The sequence below is a fragment of the Aethalodelphis obliquidens genome, unplaced genomic scaffold (genome assembly GCF_003676395.1).
Source record: "Aethalodelphis obliquidens isolate GAN/ISIS:26980383/991018 unplaced genomic scaffold, ASM367639v1 scaffold24, whole genome shotgun sequence".
Classification (NCBI taxonomy): domain Eukaryota; kingdom Metazoa; phylum Chordata; class Mammalia; order Artiodactyla; family Delphinidae; genus Aethalodelphis; species Aethalodelphis obliquidens.
The window spans coordinates 19,634,485-19,654,932 of record NW_020837968.1 but is presented as its reverse complement, the minus strand read 5'-3'; the positions used below and the strand labels follow the sequence as shown (position 1 = coordinate 19,654,932).

At 35.5% G+C, this 20,448-nt stretch overlaps 1 protein-coding gene across 15 annotated transcripts in view; it reads left to right on the top strand.

The window, feature by feature from the left end:
• Positions 1 to 20,448, top strand: part of CDC42BPA (CDC42 binding protein kinase alpha) — a 311,334-nt gene that overhangs the window by 220,194 nt on the left and 70,692 nt on the right. For all 15 annotated transcript variants that reach the window (XM_027122374.1, XM_027122372.1, XM_027122377.1 and 12 more), the window contains 2 exons: positions 3,166 to 3,271; positions 13,266 to 13,390. In XM_027122374.1, coding sequence (XP_026978175.1) covers positions 3,166 to 3,271; positions 13,266 to 13,390 — 231 coding nt within the window. The remainder of the gene's footprint in view (positions 1 to 3,165; positions 3,272 to 13,265; positions 13,391 to 20,448) is intronic.

The window sequence follows — 20,448 nt, the reverse complement described above, 5'->3', positions numbered from 1 at the left end:
AAATGTGTAAAAAAAAAAAAAAAAAAAAAAGTTGAGCACCTGTGACAGAATACCTGGGAGCATTGGCATTTACATGGAGGAAAGAGGGGTTGGGGGGCTCACAAATACAGCTGAAAAGTCTAAATGTAGGCTGAAAATCAAGAAAGTGGGTATCACTGAAGCCAAGGGAGGACAGCATTTCAAGAGGGAGGGAATGGACAACACTGTCAAGGGTAGCCAGTAGATTGGATGTAATAACAGTTGGGACAATAATGAGTTTGCGGACAACAGTGTTTTTGAGGTGGTGGCAGTAGAAGTCAGATTTTGGCACAGGGAGGAAAATTTAGGCAGTGAGGAAGTGGATACGGCAAACTCTCAAGATTTCAAGGTGGTTGCCAGTGAATGGGAAGACAAGGAAAGTGGAAAATGAAGTGTGACGTAGAGTTTAGGGGAGAGTTTGTTTATTTCATTTCAGTATGAGAGAGACTTAAGTTTTGTTTAACGCTAATAGGAAAAAACAAAAATGGTTGTATGTAGAAATTTTACTCAATTTATTCATATAGTTATTTTTCTGAAAGGATGCTTCTTTGTAATTTTTCGTATTTTTTTCATTGTTGTTTGGAGTTGCTTCTGAATCAAGAAAGATTCCTGGGTTTCCCTGGTGGTGCAGTGGTTGAGAGTCCGCCTGCCAATGCAGGGGACACGGGTTCGTTTCCCGGTCCGGGAAGATCCCACGTGCCGCGGAGTGGCTGGGCCCGTGAGCCATGGCCGCTGAGCCTGTGTGTCCGGAGCCTGTGCTCTGCAACGGGAGAGGCCACAGTAGTGAGAGGCCCACGTACTGCAAAAAAAAAAAAAAAAGAAAGAAAGATTCCTAAACATAACTAAATTTCACATTTTGATTATAGATAAGAAGGAAAGGGACACATTTGTTTGGACACAGGATGGTTATTTTCCTAGAAGTTATCATTTAAATTATAATTTAATTTATATTCAATAATTTAGTGAGGAAGGGATTTTTAAGATTACATTTTTAAAATCAGCCGTTACTTATGTTGTTTATTGACTTGGAAGCAATCATAAAATTACCCAGAACTGCTTCACATTTACTGCTAACTAACATCCTCCATCACACTGCTGTAGAGATAAGCCTCTTTATTTGCACTTCAACTCAGTATTCAAAAACTGATTCCCCTTTCTCCCTTAGGAGGTTTTTGTTGTTTCTTTTTCTTTTTTTGTCTTTTTGTCTTTTAAGACACTGTTTTTTATTTTCTCAATGATATAAGGTGCTTTACAAGTATGAACAATAACCTGCTACACTTTAATGTTTTGTATCCTTTCCATTGATTTTTTCTTTAAATCTGGAATGTAATTCCGTGTGTGGCATCTGTTTTCTAATGTAGAAAAAATAACTTATCAAACACTAAATTTTACTCTAAGAATACTACGTTTATAAATTTTTTCCACGTTTGAAATGATAGCCCAAAATCCACCGGATTGATGCTCATTTGGCACGTTCTTCTCAATTCTGGTCGCTAAACTACATCCTGAGTTAGGATGAAAATAATGCAGCTTTCAGGCTTTGAAATGACTACATTGAAATTGCCAAAAGGGTCAGGAGGTTGTCTGCGCAGGACAATGTTTTCCATCGCTTACAGAGTTACATTTGGCATGTCAAGAAGAGAGGACATAATCCCACAGCAGCAGACATTTAAAATAAAAGAAGACAGCCACAAGGATTCGTGCAGAATATTTTAAATATGCCCGTTGAGCAAAATGATTTAAATGATTTTTCTTCAAGGGCGATGCTCCTATATGCATCCTTTGAAAAATTAAAGATCCTAGAATAGCGTCTTCCATGTGGGACATCTTGAAAGATAATATTTTGGTTTCAGTGGGTTACACACCAGTTCTTGTTAATTTAGCGGGTCTGTTTACAGAGTGTGGTGGTTTCGTTCTTTAGATTTGCAGAGTTTATAGAGAAAGAAAGTTACAGCCTGCACACCCAAGACAAGGACAATTCCTCCAATGAAACTGGTGGCATCAAAGGTAGACTTCCGTGCAGGTTGTGAAGTTGGAGTTAAAGAGGTATCAGTTGTACCTGATGTAGTAGTTGTGGTGGAAGCTGTAGAAGAGGAAGGCGGAGTTGTGGTTTTAGCTGTAGAGTTGGTTGGCAATGGTGTGGCAGTGGACGCAGGACAGAATTCTGTGCTGTTCACCACCTTGCAATCACGAACTGTTGAATTACCTGAACAGTAGCCTTTACCTTTGCATTTTATCCAAAAGCAGGTAGTGTTAGCAGCATTAGCATCAAAACAGGAAACCCGGTTGTTGCGGCTTTCAGAGATTTCTGGTGCTGGAGTGGTGCCCGGCGGAGCGGCGGCGGCACCGGGGCTGTCCTGGTGGTAGTCGGTAAAGCCGAGGGTGTAGTCACGTTCGGGGCCAGCGTGGTGTTCTGAGCCGCGCTCGTCACGCAGAGCGCTGCCAGGCAGCCGGCGGCCAAAAGCAGCGGGCGGGGCAGCGCCAGTATCGCGGCCTCCGCGTTGGCCTTCGAGCGCGTCCGTCCCTCTGTCCCCTGCGGCGCCGCCTCCCAGACTCCTCCCTTTGGAGATTTTTAAAAAGTTCGTTAAAACTGTGTTTACCCCTAAGGGTGAATCAATTCTGTCCCTTAGAACTATCATTTTAAATAAGTTTTATAATATTGTATGTATGTGTAGATAGGTAGGTACTTACGGAGGAAGGGAAGAAGGCAGGCAGGAGTAATGGAAGGATGGGCTTAGTGTGTTGAGAGAACTGTTGGAAATGGAAGTTGAATTTTCTATGCAATCTAGAGCTGAGTGTAAGCAATTGTATTGTGGTCCCTATACCCTCCTTTCTCCCTAGCTTCCTCATTTTCCCATGCTTTCTAGGATATTTACAACTGAATAAGGTGAACATAATCAGGATGTCTTCCTCAGATTTTCAAATGAAGAACAAAATAGATATTATTAAGCAGACAAATCTATTTATTAACTAAAAGGAAATGATTGTGACTTCCTAATTTTAAGGGAAATGTTTGGGATTTGGAGCAATTGAGATATAAGTGGCTTTTCAGAATAAGGCATATGATACCATAGCCAATCTAGTATACCATTATTTTACCTTTAATTCAATTCCTTTTTTTCCTTTTATATTTTTGCATTGTATTAGTCAAAGTGAAAGGGAAGAATTTGAAAATGAGTTCAAACAACAGTATGAACGAGAAAAAGTGTTATTAATGGAAGAAAATAAAAAACTGACAAGTGAGCTTGATAAGGTGAGTGATTTAATCTCATTGATACTCATTGATACATGCTAGATGTTCAGCACTATCATAGCAATTATAGATATAATTTTATATTTGGTGTACATTTTTTTATTTACTATTCTTCCTAAACGCAAGGATTCCTTCTGTGTACAGGCAATTTTTCATTTTACCAGTCTGTACAGGAGTCTTCTTGGAGAGAGGACTTGGCTTACCTCGTCTTATTCTTTGTCTCATTTATTTTTTGAGCCCCTGTTCTTTATTTCACTTTCCATCTCTCTTTTACTATTAATCACTTACTTTGTCATGGCTAAGCTGAGGCCTGTCTTTGGCAAGAACAGGAACAATTAAGCCAAACTAGAGAAATTTTGACAGTTCTGATGTCATATTCATGATGGAGAACTGATAATAGCTAGAAGTAATACCATTGGTAGTTAAGAAGCCAAAGAAACCAACTCTGCCTATAAACTCTACAGCTTGAATAAAGAGCTGAACCATAGATTAAACCTAGATTAAAACAGCTAGATTTATGAACAAAATTTTAAATACTTAAAGGAATCTTTTTCCATTTAGTATCTCAGATTTCTTGAACTGACATCATTCTGCATTTCTCGTCCCAGTTGTTAACAGCTGTAAAAATCCTAATATTAATCAGCAGTTTTAATAGTTTTACTTACTTTTAAATAATAAGGTTTGGATAATTGTGCTTTGTAATGAGTTCAAGGATTTTCCTGAAGTAAAAGTATTATGTTCAATTAATAGTCATTTCAATAACACATTGAAAGACAATGGCTAAATAGTCATAAAAGAGAGACTTTTCATTCATTCTATCGCAATTTTCCATTGTGTTCCATATTTCTTTTTATTTCTGTCACTATTTTCCCAATGATTATTCAGTTTTCTAAGCATTTAAAAATGACTGCTTGTTTGGTCGCAAACTACTTGAGAAAGAGCTCTGTTAGTTTATTTTGTAATTACAAAGCTGATGCACACAAACACTGTGGAAAGTGGCCAAATAGTAAGTAGTATAAATTATTTTTTTAACTATGAATACTGTATGAACAGTATTGTATAACTCTTAGTTACTTCCACTAAAATAAAACTAACAGTATTTAAACTTTATCCAAATAGGTCACATAATTGTTATTTAATGGGCTTAACCAATATGACTACAAAATTAAACATCATTTCTGTCTACCAGACAGAATTTTAAGATTCTGTTAAGAGTGACCTTGAGGTAAGAAATATAATTAAACCCTAGAAGGTCACTTCATGTAGAGTTTATAAGCAAATTACCTAGTAAAAGATGGTATTATAGTTAGAGAAAAATTGAATTGTGATATAATCAAATCGAATGTAGATCAAATCTTGTATTCACCCCTTGGTTTCATTTCATTATTAACCATAAAGTTCTGGCAAGTTTACCAGAAATACATCTTTAGAAATAATTTTTAAACAATACTCTTTGGATTTTGATGAGATCTGAAGGATAAAAATAAAAGCCTATCTCCTAATTTTATAAAAAGTAGAATATTACCTTGTCTTGCTAAATTGAAAGATGTGGTAAAGGATATGAACAGAACTTTGAGAGCAAATCATATGGTTGGCAAGTATTCAGTGACAAATGATAACAGGAAATGTTTATTTCTGGAGAAATAGGGAAGGATCTGGGTCTTCTTCCATTTGAACCTCTTCTCTATTTTTGGTCCTTTTATTCAGCTTTACTTCTCTGTCAGTCCACCTAACTGCACATCTTCACTGTTTCTTTCCATTTATTCATTTTTTGGTTTGGTTGAATTGGGTATTTTCCCCAAGAGGGATAACCAAAGAATACCTTTGCCATTGCTACACCAACTGTTCCATTGGGAACCTGCTTGAAGAGAACCGAATTCCTTCTCAACAGAACTTCAGATATAGAAACCAAAAAGCAATTAGTATGTTAATTTTGAAACTTATATAACTAATAGAGTCTCATAGTCAGATTTTTTTTAACTTCAAAAATAAAAATTAAAAAGGAAATAGAAAAAAGTTTGTTGATATTTTCAGAAGTCTGTATTCAAAGTTTCTATTAAAGGTAATTTATTGCAAGTAAAATTAGCCATATATGCCAAGGGATGGAAGTAAATGGTTTCCAGTAAGAAAATATTATCATTTGTATCTTGCTATTAAATAATTATTTTACATAAAAGCAAAATTACACAATGTGGAAAATATTCAACATAAAAGTTACCTATGATTTCATTAACATGAAACAACTATTTTACTTTTATATGTTCCTTTCCAGGTTTTGTTTTATATGTATTATTACATAATTTCAGTCATATATACATTTTATTTTCTAATCTGCCATTTCATTTAAAACATGAGCATTTTTCCATATTCCTGTGTAGTCTTATAATTATCGTAAGCCAGGTATGTCAATTTACAAATAGTAAAACCTTCTCATTCCCAAACATGCAAAATGAAGTAATGCTTAGGTAGAATTTACTTTGTGCAGGCCCTCTCCTGAGTTACTTTATATAAACCATATAATTCTCACAATAACTCTGTGAGGTATACCCTATTGTTCCTACCATTTTACAGATGAGGAAATTGAGGCAAAGGGAGATTAAGCTACTCTTGTAATCTCAAAACTAGGGAGTGGCAGGATGGGATTGGAACACGGGTAGTCTGGCTCCAGAGCCCCTGTGCTTTAATTCAGTAAGAATGAAAAGATTAACTTTTCCTGACAAATACTAAACACATCTATTTAAGACTCCTTTTAACTACTGTAACATGACAGTGCAAAAATTTGTATTTCCTCCTCTTCTTGCAAATCTCCAGCTGAAACCCCAATCACAGATTGTAAGTCAAAAGCAATGGTGATCAGAAAAGGATGTGTCGTAGGAATTAGTGAAGACACTGCATCTACAAAAAACATTCTCCAAAATAGCTGGTAGACTTCTGGTTATGCTAATGTGAAGAGATTGATGAATCCGCTCAAGAAAAAAAAGTTTCAAAGTGGACACAGTAGTTGAAAACAGACATTTCAGAGCTCCCAGAGTTAACCAAAGGAAGACAACTACAAAACATTACTGAGATAAATTAAGGAATATCTAAGCAAATGGAGAGACATACTGCATATTGTTAGGACTGCAGTTCTCTCCTAATAGATCTATGGATTTGGGGAAATCACTATCAAAATTTTACTAGGCTTTTTTGTTAGAACTGGCAAGCCTATCCTTAAATTTATATGGGAATACAGAAGATCTACAATAGCAAAAATATTTGGCGGGGGGTGGGGAGGCGAGGGGTACAGAAGTTGGAGGATTTACACTACAGAATTTCGAAACTTAACTGTAAATTTATAGTAATCAAAAGACGGTAACATTGGCATAATGGAACAGAGTAGAGAGTCCAAAAATAAGACGTCATATTTATGGTTGATTGATTTTCAGCAAAAGTACCAAGGCAATTCAATGGGAAAAGGAGAATCTTCTCAACAAATGGTGCTGGAATAATTGGATATCTATGTGTAAAAAGTTAACTTAGATCCTTACCTCATAACATACACAATTAATTCAAAATGGATCATAAACTGAAATATGAGGTAAGCAAAGGAGAAAATCTTTGTGATTTGGCATTAGTCAAAGATTTTTTAGATATGACACAAAGCACAAACCTTGAGAGAAAAATAATTATAAATTGGACCTCATCAAAATTTAAAGACAACATTAATAAAATGAAAAGACATATATAGATGAAAAGATTTTCAAATAATTTATCTGATAAAAGACTTATATTTGGAATGTATAAAGAACTCTTAAAACTCAAGAAATAATACAAACAACCCAATGGAAAATAACAGGGGGAAAATTGAAAACGGGGGAAAATTTCATGAAAGAAGATATATGAATAACAAATAAGCACGTGAAAAGCTATTCACTATCATTAGTCATTAGGAACAATGCAAGTTAAACCATAGAAACATATTGTTGTACAGGCTCAAGAGTTAATCAGTCAGTGACCATACCAGCTGTTGGCAAGGATATGGAGGAACTGAAACTCCTACACTGCTTGTAGGAGTGCAAGATGGTATAACTACTTCAGAAAACAGTTTTGAAATTTCTCAAAAAGTTAAGCATACACTTACCCTATAACTCGGAAATTCTCCTAGATATTTATCCAGAAGAATTAAAAACATAGTCACTTTAGAAACTTGTATATGAATGTTCATTGCATCATTATTCATAATAGCAAATAACCGGAAACAATGCAAATGTTCATCAAGTAGTGAATGGATAAATAAAGTGTACTAATATCCATGTAATAGAATACTACCCAGCTATAAAAAGGGGTTAGTTTCTGATATGTGCAACACTGTGGTTGAACCTCAATAATATGATAAGTGAAAAAAGCCTGATACAAAAAACTATATGTTGTATTATTTCATTGATATTACGTTTCTAGAAAAGACAAAACTATAGACACAGAAAATAGATCAGTGATGCCGAGAACTCATGGTGGAAGCCAGGATTGACTGCAAACCAGCTTGAGGGAAATTTCTCAGGTATTGGAAGTGTTCCCAAACCAGATTGTGGTGATTATTGCACAAATGTTTAAATTTACTAAAAATCATCAAACCATAAGTGTTATAATGAGTGAATTTTATAGTATGTAAATTATAGTATGTAAATTAATAAACCTATAAAAAGAAAATAGATGGTAAAATACATTTTTAAAGGTAAATAGCACACCCTGGAGTACAATACGTAAGTTCCTTGTTCTCAATAGGCAGATAACGATGTGCGTTGGTAGTGACAGGTTCTCTGACCGTTTTTCTTTCTAAGAAGACAATGAGGTTGAGGATAGGATTAAATGGGGAATGCATAAAGTAATTTGTCTTTTGGCAGAGGGGAAGAAATGAAGCTTTGCATTGTGACTTGTGCTAAAACTGCCTATCTCCCATGGAAATACAGGTTAAAAACACACACCAGAAAAAACCTGGGTCATTAGGAGAATTCCAGATGAACTTAGTTTAGGGAGTTGGCAAAACTTGTACATTTCTTCTAGTTTGTCCAGTTTATTGGCAGAGAAAATTACAGGCCCATATCTTTGATAAATATAGATGCAAAAATCCTCAACAAAATATTAGGAAACCGAATCCAATAACCATAAAAAGGATCATACACCATGATCAAGCTGGATTCATCCCAGGGTTACATGGATGGTTCAACATATGCAAATCAGTCAGTGTGATAAACCACATCAACATAAGAAAAGACAAAAACAACATGATCATCTCAATAGATGCAGAAAAAGCATTTGATAAAACTCAACATCCATTCATGATAAAAACTCTTTCCAAAGTGGGTGTAGAGGGAACATATCTCAGCATGTAAAAGCTATTTATGGCAAACCCATAGCCAACATAATACTCAAAGGTGAAAAGCTGAAAGCCTTCCTGCTAAAATCTGGAACAAGACAAGGATGCCCACTCTTACCACTTCTGTTCAACATAGTATTAGAAATCCTAGCCACAGCAGTCAGACAAGAAAAAGAAATAAAAGGTATCCAAATTAGAAGGGAAGAGGTAAAGTTGTCATTGTATGCAGATGACATGATACCATATATAGGAAACCCTAAAGACTCCACACAGAAACTACGAGAACCGGTAAACAAATTCAGCAAGGTAGCAGTATACAAGATTAACATACAGAAATCAGTTGCATTTCTTTACACTAACAGTGAAATCTCAGACAGGGAAAGTGAAAAGACAATCCCTTTTAAAATCGCATCAATAAAAAAACAAACAAATTTAGGAATAAACCTGACCAAGGAGGTGAGAGACTTACATGCTAAGAGCCATAAAACATTGATAAAGGAAATTGAAAATGATTCAAAGAAATGGAAAGATATCCCATGCTCTTGGATTGGAAGAATTAATATTGTTAAAATGGCCATACTACCCAAAACAGTCTACAGATTTTATGTGATCTCTGTCAAATTACCCATGTCATTTTTTACAGAACTAGAACAAATATTCCTAAAATTTATATGGAACCACAACAAAAAACAGAATTGCCAAAGCAATCCTGAGGAAAAAGAACAAAGCTGGAGACATAATCCTCCCAGACTTCAGACAATACTACAAAGCTACAGTAATCAAAACAGCTTGGTATTGGCTGACAGAAACAGACATATGGATCAGTGGAACAGAATAGAGAGCCCAGAAATAAACCCACACACCTATGGTCAATTAATCTTCAACAAGGGAGGCAAGAATATACAATGGAGAAAAGACAGTCTCTTCAGCAAGTAGTGTTGGGAGAGCTGGACAGCTGCATATAAAATAATGAAGTTAAAACACTCCCTCACACCATACACAAAAATAAACTCAGAATGGCTTGAAGACTTAAATATTAAGACATGATACCATAAATCTCCTAGAAGAGAACATAGGCAAAACATTCTCTGATGTAAATCGTAGCAATAGTTTCTTATGTCAGACCCAGGAAGAGCCACTGTTTCAGTAAGAGACCAAGGACAGAATCCAATGTCCCAGCTTGAAAGCAAGTCAGGCAGGAGGAATTCCCTCTTACTAGGGTCAGCCTTTTTTTCTGTTCAGGCCTTCAACTGATAGAATGGGAACCATCCACATTAGGAAGGTAATCTGCTTTATTCAGTCAATCAATTCAAATGTTAATCTCACCCAGAGACACCTTCAAATACACAACCAGAATGTTTGACCAAATGTCTAGGCACCCTATGACCCAATCAAGTTGACTCATAAATTTAACCATCACATGGCCCCTCATCTTCACAAACCTATAAATAATTCTTGTAGGAAAAATTCGTCTCCTTCAAGCTGAGTAATCAGAAAGAAAACTAACACAATATCTCTACAAATATATCAGAAAGGAAGAAAGGAATAGTAATAACTAATGACATATTGAGACCATTTATCAGAAAAATGTAGCCATGAAATAAAAATTGTATGCAAATATTTTATCATGAACTTTTAAAAACTAAATAAACAAGAATTTTTGCTTCTGTGACAGATTAGCTTACATCATACCTACCACCTCACCAAGAAGAGCTATAAAGCTGGACTTAAAAAAAAATGTTTTTAATACTGTAGCAATACTGCCTGGAAGTATTCATCTGCAGGAAGGCACTGGAGAGATAAGAAGGCAGCCGAGACTTTACTGACCCAGATCCTTTAGAAAGGAGTAGTACAGAGAGATGAGCCCAGCATTCAGGGCCAGTTTTCCTCTTGAGGCATTTGCAGATATGAAAGCTGTAGCAGAGAATCCAGGAAGTTGAGCACAGTATTCCACAGTATCACAAGTTTAGAGAGAAAAACTGAATATCAATGCCCACCAAGGTGCAGGATCCTTGGTAATCAATTCAAGCTTTGAGTTGAACTCATCGAAAAGGCTACATTTTAGAAATAAGGGTGAACCAGAGAGAGATGAGCCCTCTCAGTGACTGAAACCCAGCCTCTAAGTAACTGAATCCATGATCTGTCTAATTGCCTAGCAGAAGTAAAAGTAAGCAGTCTCTGGAGGAAGATATTATATAGAGGCTCAAGTTATCTCTAAAATTTTCATACACTATATGTGGCATGCAGTAAGAAATTACAATGCATACCAAGAGATACAACCAAAGAAAACCAAGACATGAAAGTATAATAGCAAAAACAAAGTAAGAAAAGAATAAATGAGAAGAAAACCAGGCAGTCAGTATAAACAGACCCACACAATTCCGAGTATTGGAATTTTCTTAACTGAACTTTAAAATAACTGTATGATACATTCAAGAAAATAAACATGATGAAGAATTTCAGCAGACGACTGGAATCTATACAAAACAGTCAAATAAATCTTTAGAAGTGAAAAATAAATGAAAAATCCCAACAGAAAATTTTAACAGTAGATTGGAAAGAAACAAAGAAAGGAAGGGGTAAATAAAAACCTTCCCATACTGAAGTCTGGATACAGATTTAAAAGGACAGAAATACAGGGACTTCCCTGGTGGTCCAGTGGTAAAGAATCTGCCTTACAATGCAGGGGATGCTGGTTCGACCCCTGGTCAGGGAACTAAGATCCCATGTGCCATGGGGCAACTAAGCCTGCATGCCACAACTACTTGCACGCTTGCGTGCCTCAACTACAGCCCATGTGCTCTGGGACCCGCGCACCACAGCTACAGAGCCCATGTGCCCTGGAGCCTATGTGCCACAACTAGAGAAGAGAAAACCTGCACGCCACAACTAGAGAGCCCATGCACCACAACAAAGATCCCTCACACCGCGACTAAGACCAGACGCAGCCAAAAATAAATTAAATAAATAATAAATTTTAAAAGATATATTAATAAAAAAGGACAGAAATACATAAAAGTGGATGTGAGACATAGGGGACGTGATGAAAAGATGACATACAAATATTTGCTTTCCCAGAAGGAGAGGAGAAAGACTGTGGTAGAAGGAATATTTGCAGAGTTAATGGCCCATAATTTTCCAAAACCTCTGAGAAGTATTTAGCCACAAATTCAAGAAATACCACAAACCCTAAAAGTGATAAATAGAAATTAAATCCCTTAGACACATTATAGAAAAATTGCTAAAAACCAACCAACCAAAGAAAATCCTAGAAGCAGCCAGAGAAGAAAGACACATTGTATTCGAAGGAGCAAAAGCTAAACTTAAAGCTGTCTTTACAACAGAAGAAAATGGAACCCAGGATAAAAAGGAATGACATCTATAAATAATAAAAAGGAATAGAAAGGAAAATAACTGCCAATCGAGAAAATTATATACAGCCAAAAGTGTCTTTCAAAAATGAAGGCAAAAATTCAGACTGTAGAGAACTCTGCAGGACAAACAACCTACTTTCTTCAACAAATAAATTACAAGAAAAATTAAAGTATTGGAGGGGAACTGCTATGTACTAAATGTTTGTGTCCCTCCAAAATTCAGATGTTGACACCTAGTACTGTTTGGAGGTATAGGCTTTGGAAGATGATTAGGTCATGAAGGTAGAGCCTTCATGAATAGGATTAGTGCTCTTATAAAAGAGACCCCACAGAGCTCCCTCATCCTACGACCATCTATAAAACCAGGAAGTGGGCCCTTGCCAGACACTGAATCTGCTGGTGCCTTGATCCTGGACTTCCCAGCGTCCAGAACTATCAGAAATAAATGTTTCTTGTTTAAGCCACTCAGACTGTGATATTCCACTACAGCAGCCGAAATGGAGTAATCTGGAGCCTATAAGTAAAAAAGACTTAAAAGATAGAGCAACCATTAAGTTACGTTTACCTGTTGGTATGATTCAGTTTAACAGACTGTTAAGTCTTTTGATGTTTTGAGACAACTGGAAATTTGAACAATTACTAGCTATGTGATAATGTAAGGAAACTTGTTAAATTTGTTTAAATATGATAATGATATTGTGGTTATACATAAAAAGGGAGCCTTATTTTCTAGAGATATACACAGAAATATATATGGATAAAATTATATGATGTCTGGTATTTGCTGCAGAATAATAACGGAGGAAAGGGTAAGAAGACAGGAGTACAAATGAAATAAGATTGACATTGAGGTGATAATTGTTGAAGTTAGTGATGATGGGCTCATGGGAATTCACTTACACTCTTCTGTTCATTTTTGTATATGCTTGAAATTATAAGTTTTTTTAAAAAGAGGGTGACATAGAGATATTTTCAGACAAAAAAATGAGAGATGTTGTTACCAACAGAACTGGGGAGTTCTTCAGGCAAATGGAGAATGTTCACAGATGGAACCAATTCAATATGGGGAGTATGGGAAAAGCAAAGGCAGAAGGAGAATTCAGAGTACTTGATGTTTCCACATTCAGTGACCAGAGGGTGCATCATAATAGGAAATCAGAAAGACAAGCAATTTTGAGTTACCAGATTTAACAAGAGGCATCTGAGCACCTTGAATTCCTGTTCCTAAAAGTCACACGTCTTTAAGTACCTTAAAACTGCCTTTCAGCTTACTACTTTGTATGAGAACTTGAGTACATGCAACCAGCAGTTAGAAGAAGAGGTAAAGGATCTAGCAGACAAGAAGGAATCAGTTGCACATTGGGAAGCTCAAATCACAGAAATAATTCAGTGGTGAGTACTCTCTTAAATCTCTTTTTGTGGGTAAATTTTGGCCATATAGTCAAGTTGGTATGAATTACAGGAGGAATATTTATTACTGGTCTGTGCTTCTTCTATGTTGTCTGTTATTTTCCTCTTTTCTCTAACTCCATCAAATATTCCATATCAGCTTTTACACAGTTTCATTGGAAGCTGATATTTCTTTCTAAGAAAAGAAAATGTTATTGTCTCCTAAGACAGTTGGTCCTTAAAGAACTGAAGAAACTCATTCACTAGCTATCGGTGTTCCTTTCTAAGATCAAAATTGCTGTATTTGTGATTACTTTAAGAAACAGAAAGCCTGGAGAATACTTTACAAGCTGAAGATGTGGTTTCACCCTTTTCATAATTATAACAGACTAATTCACACACGGCATTTTAAAAACATTAAATGGTTACAGTTTAGTTTTATCAACTGTTCTTTAAGCCCCTAGGATTTAATTTGGGATAATTGCCTTAGTAACTTTCATATTAATTAACTCAAATGATTGTTCTGGTATTTGTAAAAATTTGTATATTTTTATAATACTTGAAGAAAGTAGAATCCAACAGGGACTTTATTTTCTAATGGAAATAGCCTAACTTTTTATATTTACTTTAACTTTCTGACTCTTTTTTAGCACGTTATTGATGTTTTATTTATATAAACAGCTACTGGTTTCTTCAAATATCTATAGACCAGTAATTTGGTGAGAATGTTAGTTTATCATGCTCTTATTTTTGTTCTCTAAGCATTTTTTCCTACTTATACCAGCTTAATACCCTCCTTCTTAAATGAAATCATAAGTGAATAAACACTGCCTTTTTAAGTAATTTTACCCAAATGACTCAAATATTTTGATATTGACTTAACTATAGAGCTCTTATGTTAACTCAGCTTTAGCTTATGAATGTGACTGTTGAGTGCATATCTGAAGGAAAATGCCCAAATTGTGGAAATATGGTTGTGTTCCAAATAGTACAGTTAATGGTTCATTAATATTTAATTGAGATCCTTGTCATAAACTCTACATTTCTGAAGCAAAATCATTTTAATCTTTAGCCGTGCTTATAATATCAAACATTATGACTTTTCATTTGTAACTCCATTATTATGTAATCAAATTTGTAATAAGATGTTAATGAAAATGACTTTACAGAAGACAAAACTGATTTGGCCAAAGCCTAAGATCCTAGACCACTGATCTTTTCAAGTGATTGCATGGTGGGTTCAGATGGAATGGGAAGTGGTTCTAGTAAAGAAGCTTTAAATATGGACTATCTGGAAAGGGTTAGTAGAAAGGATGAAGATGAAAATTTTTGTGTGATACTACAAAGCACTTTTTTACACATTTCACATTCAAGTTAAATGTGCAGAAGAAATCAGGAATACAATGAATTCACTTTGCATTAAAACTATTATTTAGAAATGGACTAATATATTCGATAATAAATTATTAAATACCTAATAGGCTAAAAGTAAAAGATATACTCACTGTTCTCAGAGTTCTCACCTATTTGAAAGTTATATCTCTGAGATATTCTGTGCAAGCTTATAAAGGTCAGAAGTCTCAGGTTATTCCTGGTTCTTTAATTTGGTATATTAAAAAATGAAGTAATGCCAAAACAAGGTTTTCGAAACTTGTGATATGCAGTGTTTTCAATGTTTCCATTGGCCAAATTAACAGTTTTAAAATAAAACAAACACTGCTGTATATAAGACTTCATTTGAATGCATTTCTAATGGCCTCGTTACTCTGCTCCCTCTGCCTTTCCCTATGAAATACCTCTTTCATGTGAAAGAAAACCTTTTAGGTCAAGGAGACCTTGTTGCTCACACTGTATTGGAACAGGGACCTTTCTTCTCACCATTGACTCATCAGAAGACTTCACTCTTTCTCTTCGAAATGGTACTACGAGGAGAGGTTGAAGTAGTAGGCTGGTCCATAAGATTCATTTTTTAGATGTATCTCCTCACATATAATGCATTCTTCTGGTATAATAGGAGATAGAAAGGTCTGTAAAATAGGGTACTTGGCCTTCAAGTACTAGCTTATAGTGTAACATTTAAAAGTTTAAAAACTAATGTGATCAGAGCTGGATATAAATAACAAGACTTAAATGTAAATTGTCTTATGTATTGTACAAATACTGATTTTTCTATATGAGTATAGAGGAGAATTACTTCAGACTGGGTGCTAAAGAAAGTTGGGGGTAATCAGTGGAACTATAATGCATTTTCTGAAAACACTGAGTTCAATAAAGGGTGCTACTATTCCTATAAAAGAATAGTAGGAAATAAGACCAATAAAGTTATTGCAGCACAATTAACATGAATACTGGGTAAGAATCAGAACTTCATTTATTTATAAGAAGAAGGAGAAGGCTTTTCTGCAACGGATTATGGAATTGATTGAGGTGATGCATTAGGAAGGTAACTCTTCATAGTGGTGTTCAGCATGAAATAGAAGGAAATTTGGGGGAAGCAGAACAAATGGAGAAGCCATGGAAGAAGGATCTATAGGACTTAATTAATTATAAATGAAGGGCAAGAGATGAGGAGGAATTAGTATTTCTGAAACTCTGTGTTGGAGAGATTAAGAAAATGGTGCTATCACTGAAGTAAGAAAAGTCAGGAGAAGGAACCAGCTTTGGGGAGGATGCTATAATCAATTTTAGTTGTTCTTTTGTTTGTTGGTGAGTCTGAGATCATTCTGAGATATCTGAGTGGAGATTTCCAATATGCTTTAGAAAAGATGACTTAAAGGTTAGGATTAGAAATATAAATTTGGGGATTTAATTTCTAGTAAATAAGGCCGTTGAAGTTGTTGGGTTTTATAATAGAAAGAAGGATAATGGTGAGGGTGATAATAGTAGAAGATAGAGGAAACAGCTGTGTAAGACAACCAGGAAAATGTTTTAATAATCAGGAAAGGCTTTCAATAGTGAAACTTTTACTTTCCTTTGTTTAAATTCATTCACATTATTTGAAACACTCCTCATTCATTAATTTTCATTCCTGTGTAGTAATAGTTTACAGTGATTAAAAAATAGTATGTTGTAGGCATTAGGCTGAAAATTCACATGTTTTCTCATTTAGTTATCACAACAGTCCTATTAAGTAGATATTATTATTATTCCCATCTTATAAGTGAGATAACAGAGAGTTAGAGGGGGTAAATGACTTATCCAAAGACACACAACTGCTAAACAGTGAGCTAGGATTTGAACCTAGTTCTATATGACTCGAGTCAAGTTCTTAATCACTCTACTATATGTGTCCTGACTCCCAAACTTTTTTTTTAATTTTAATTTTATAGTTGTATAGTTGTATAGAGTATAGTTGTATACTCTATAGTTGTATAGTTGTATAGTTGTATAGAGTATAGTTGATTAACAATGTTGTGTTAGTCTCAGGTGTACAGCAAAGTGATTCCGTTATACATATATGTGTATCTATTCTTTTTCAAATTCTTTTCCCATTTAGGTTATTACGGAATATTGAGCAGAGTTCCCTGTGCTATACAGTAGGTCCTTGTTGGTTATCTATTTTAATTATAGCAGTGTCTCAAACTCCCAATCTGTCCTCCCCCAACCCTTCTCCCGTGGTAACCATAAGTTCGCTAAGTCTGTGCTGACTACCAAACTTTTTAAGGACCATGTCTTATATGTCTTCTTCAGTCTTCCTAATATGTCTACATAATAATCAGTATTTAGTAAATATTTCTTGATTATTTTGACTTAGCCAAAGAAAAGATGAGAGACTTGCCTCTGAAACTGTTTATTTTAAACGTCTTTATTGAAGTATAATTGCTTTACAATGGTGTGTTAGTTTCTGCTTTATAACAAAGTGAATCAGTTATACATATACATATGTCCCCATATCTCTTCCCTCTTGCATCTCCCTCCCTCCCACCCTCCCTATCCCACCCCTCTAGGTGGACACAAAGCACCGAGCTGATCTCCCTGTGCTATGCGGCTGCTTCCCACTAGCTATCTATTTAACGTTTGGTAGTGTATATATGTCCATGCCACTCTCTCACTTTGTCCCAGCTTACCCTTCCCCCTCCCCGTATCCTCAAGTCCATTCTCTAGTAGGTCTGTGTCCTTATTCCCATCTTGCCCTTAGGTTCTTCATCACCATTTTTTTCTTTTTTTTTAGATTCCATATGTATGTGTTAGCATACGGTATTTGTTTTTCTCTTTCTGACTTACTTCACTCCATATGACAGACTCTAGGTCCATCCACCTCACTACAAATAACTCAATTTCGTTCCTTTTTATGGCTGAGTCGTATTCCAGTGTATATATGTGCCACATCTTCTTTATCCATTCATCTGTTGATGGACACTTAGGTTGCTTCCATGTCCTGGCTCTTGTAAATAGAGCTGCGATGAACATTTTGGTACATGACTCTTTTTGAATTATGGTTTTCTCAGGGTATATGCCCAGTAGTGGGATTGCTGGGTCGTATGGTAGTTCTATTTTTAGTTTTTTAAGGAACCTCCATACTGTTCTCCATAGTGGCTGTATCAATTTACATTCCCACCAACAGTGCAAGAGGATTCCCTTTTCTCCACACCCTCTCCAGCATTTATTGTTTGTAAATTTTTTGATGATGGCCATTCTGACCGGTGTGCAATGATATCGCATTGTAGTTTTGATTTGCATTTCTCTAATGATTAATGATGTTGAGCATTCTTTCATGTGTTTGTTGGCACTCTGTGTATCTTCTTCGGAGAAATGTCTATTTAAGTCTTCTGCCCATTTTTGGATTGGGTGGTTTGTTTTTTTGATATTGAGCTGCATGAGCTGCTTGTAAATTTTGGAGATTAATCCTTTGTCAGTTGCTTCATTTGCAAATATTTTCTCCCATTCTGAAGGTTGTCTTTTTGTCTTGTTTATGGTTTCTTTCGCTGTGCAAAAGCTTTTAAGTTTCATTAGGTCCTATTTGTTTATTTTTGTTTTTATTTCCATTTCTCTAGGAGGTGGGTCAAAAAGGATCTTACTGTGATTTATGTCATAGACTGTTCTGCCTATGTTCTCCTCTAAGAGTTTGATAGTTTTTGGCCTTACATTTAGGTCTTTAATCCATTTTGAGTTTATTTTTGTGTATGGTGTTAGGGAGTGTTCTAATTTCATTCTTTTACATGTAGCTGTCCATTTTTCCCAGCATCACTTATTGAAGAGGCTGTCCTTTCTCCATTGTATCTTCTTGCCTCCTTTATCAAAGATAAGGTGACCATATGTACGTGGTTTATCTCTGGGCTTTCTATCCTGTTCCATTGATCTATATTTCTGTTTTTGTGCCAGTACCATACTGTCTTGATTACTGTAGCTTTGTAGTATAGTCTGGACTCTGGGAGCCTGATTCCTCCAGCTCCGTTTTTCGTTCTCAAGATTGCTTTGGCTATTCGGGGTCTTTTGTATTTCTATACAAATTGCGAAATTTTTTGTTGTAGTTCTGTGAACAATGCCAGTGGTAGTTTGATAGGGATTGCATTGAATCTATAGATTGCTTTGGGTAGTAGAGTCATTTTCACAATGTTGATTCTTCCAATCCAAGAACATGGTATATCTCTCCATCTGTTTGTATCATCTTTAATTTCTTTCATCAGTGTCTTATAATTTTCCGGATACAGGTCTTTTGTGTCCTTAGGTAGGTTTATTCCTAGATATTTTATTCTTTTTGTTGCAATCGTAAATGGGAGTGTTTCCTTACTTTCTCTTTCAGATTTTTCATCATTAGTTTATAGGAATGCAAGAGATTTCTGTGCATTAATTTTCTATCCTGCTACTTTACCAAATTCATTGATTAGCTCTAGTAGTTTTCTGGTAGCATCTTTAGGATTCTCAATGTATAGTATCATGTCATCTTCCAACAGTGACAGCTTTGCTTCTTTTCCGATTTGGATTCCTTTTATTTCTTTTTCTTCTCTGATTCCTGTGGCTAAAACTTCCAATATTATGTTGAATAATAGTGGTGAGAGTGGGCAACCTTGTCTTGTTTCTGATCTTAGAGGAAATGGTTTCAGTTTTTCATCATTGAGGATGATGTTGCCTGTGGGTTTGTCATATATGGCCTTTATTATGTTGAGGAAAGTTCCCTCTATGCCTACTTTCTGGAGGATTTTTATCATAAATGGGTGTTGAATTTTGTCAAAAGCTTTCTCTGCATCTATTGAGATGATCATATGGTTTTTCTCCTTCAGTTTGTTAATATGGTGTATTACATTGATTGATTTGTGTATATTGAAGAATCCTTGCATTCCTGGGATAAACCCCACTTGATCATTGTGTATGATCCTTTTAATGTGCTGTTGGATTCTGTTTGCTAGTATTTTGTTGAGGATTTTTGCATCTATGTTCATCAGTGATATTGGCCTGTAGTTTTCTTTCTTTGTGACATCTTTGTCTGGTTTTGGTATCAGGGTGATGGTGGCCTCGTAGAATGAGTTTGGGAGTGTTCCTCCCTCTGCTATATTTTGGAAGAGTTTGAGAAGGATAGGTGTTAGCTCTTCTCTAAATGTTTGATAGAATTCGCCTGTGAAGCCATCTGGTCCTGGGCTTTTGTTTGTTGGAATGTTTTTAATCACAGTTTCAATTTCAGTGCTTGTGATTAGTCTGTTTATATTTTCTATTCCTTCCTGGTTCAGTCTCTGAAGGTTGTGCATTTCTAAGAATTTGTCCATTTCTTCCAGGTTGTCTATTTTATTGGCATATAGTCGCTTGTAGTAATCTTTCATGATCCTTTGTATTTCTGCAGTGTCAGTTGTTCTTTTTCATTTCTAATTCTATTGATTTGAGTCTTCTCCCTTTTTTTCTTGATGAGTCTGGCTAATGGTTTATCACTTTTGTTTATCTTCTCAAAGAACCAGCTTTTAATTTTATTGATCTGTGCTATCGTTTCCTTCATTTCTTTTCCATTTATTTCTGATCTGATCTTTATGATTTCTTTCCTTCTGCTAACTTTGGGGTTTTCTTTGTTCTTTTTTCTCTAATTGCTTTAGGTGTAAATTTAGGATGTTTGTTTGAGGTGTTTCTTGTTTCTT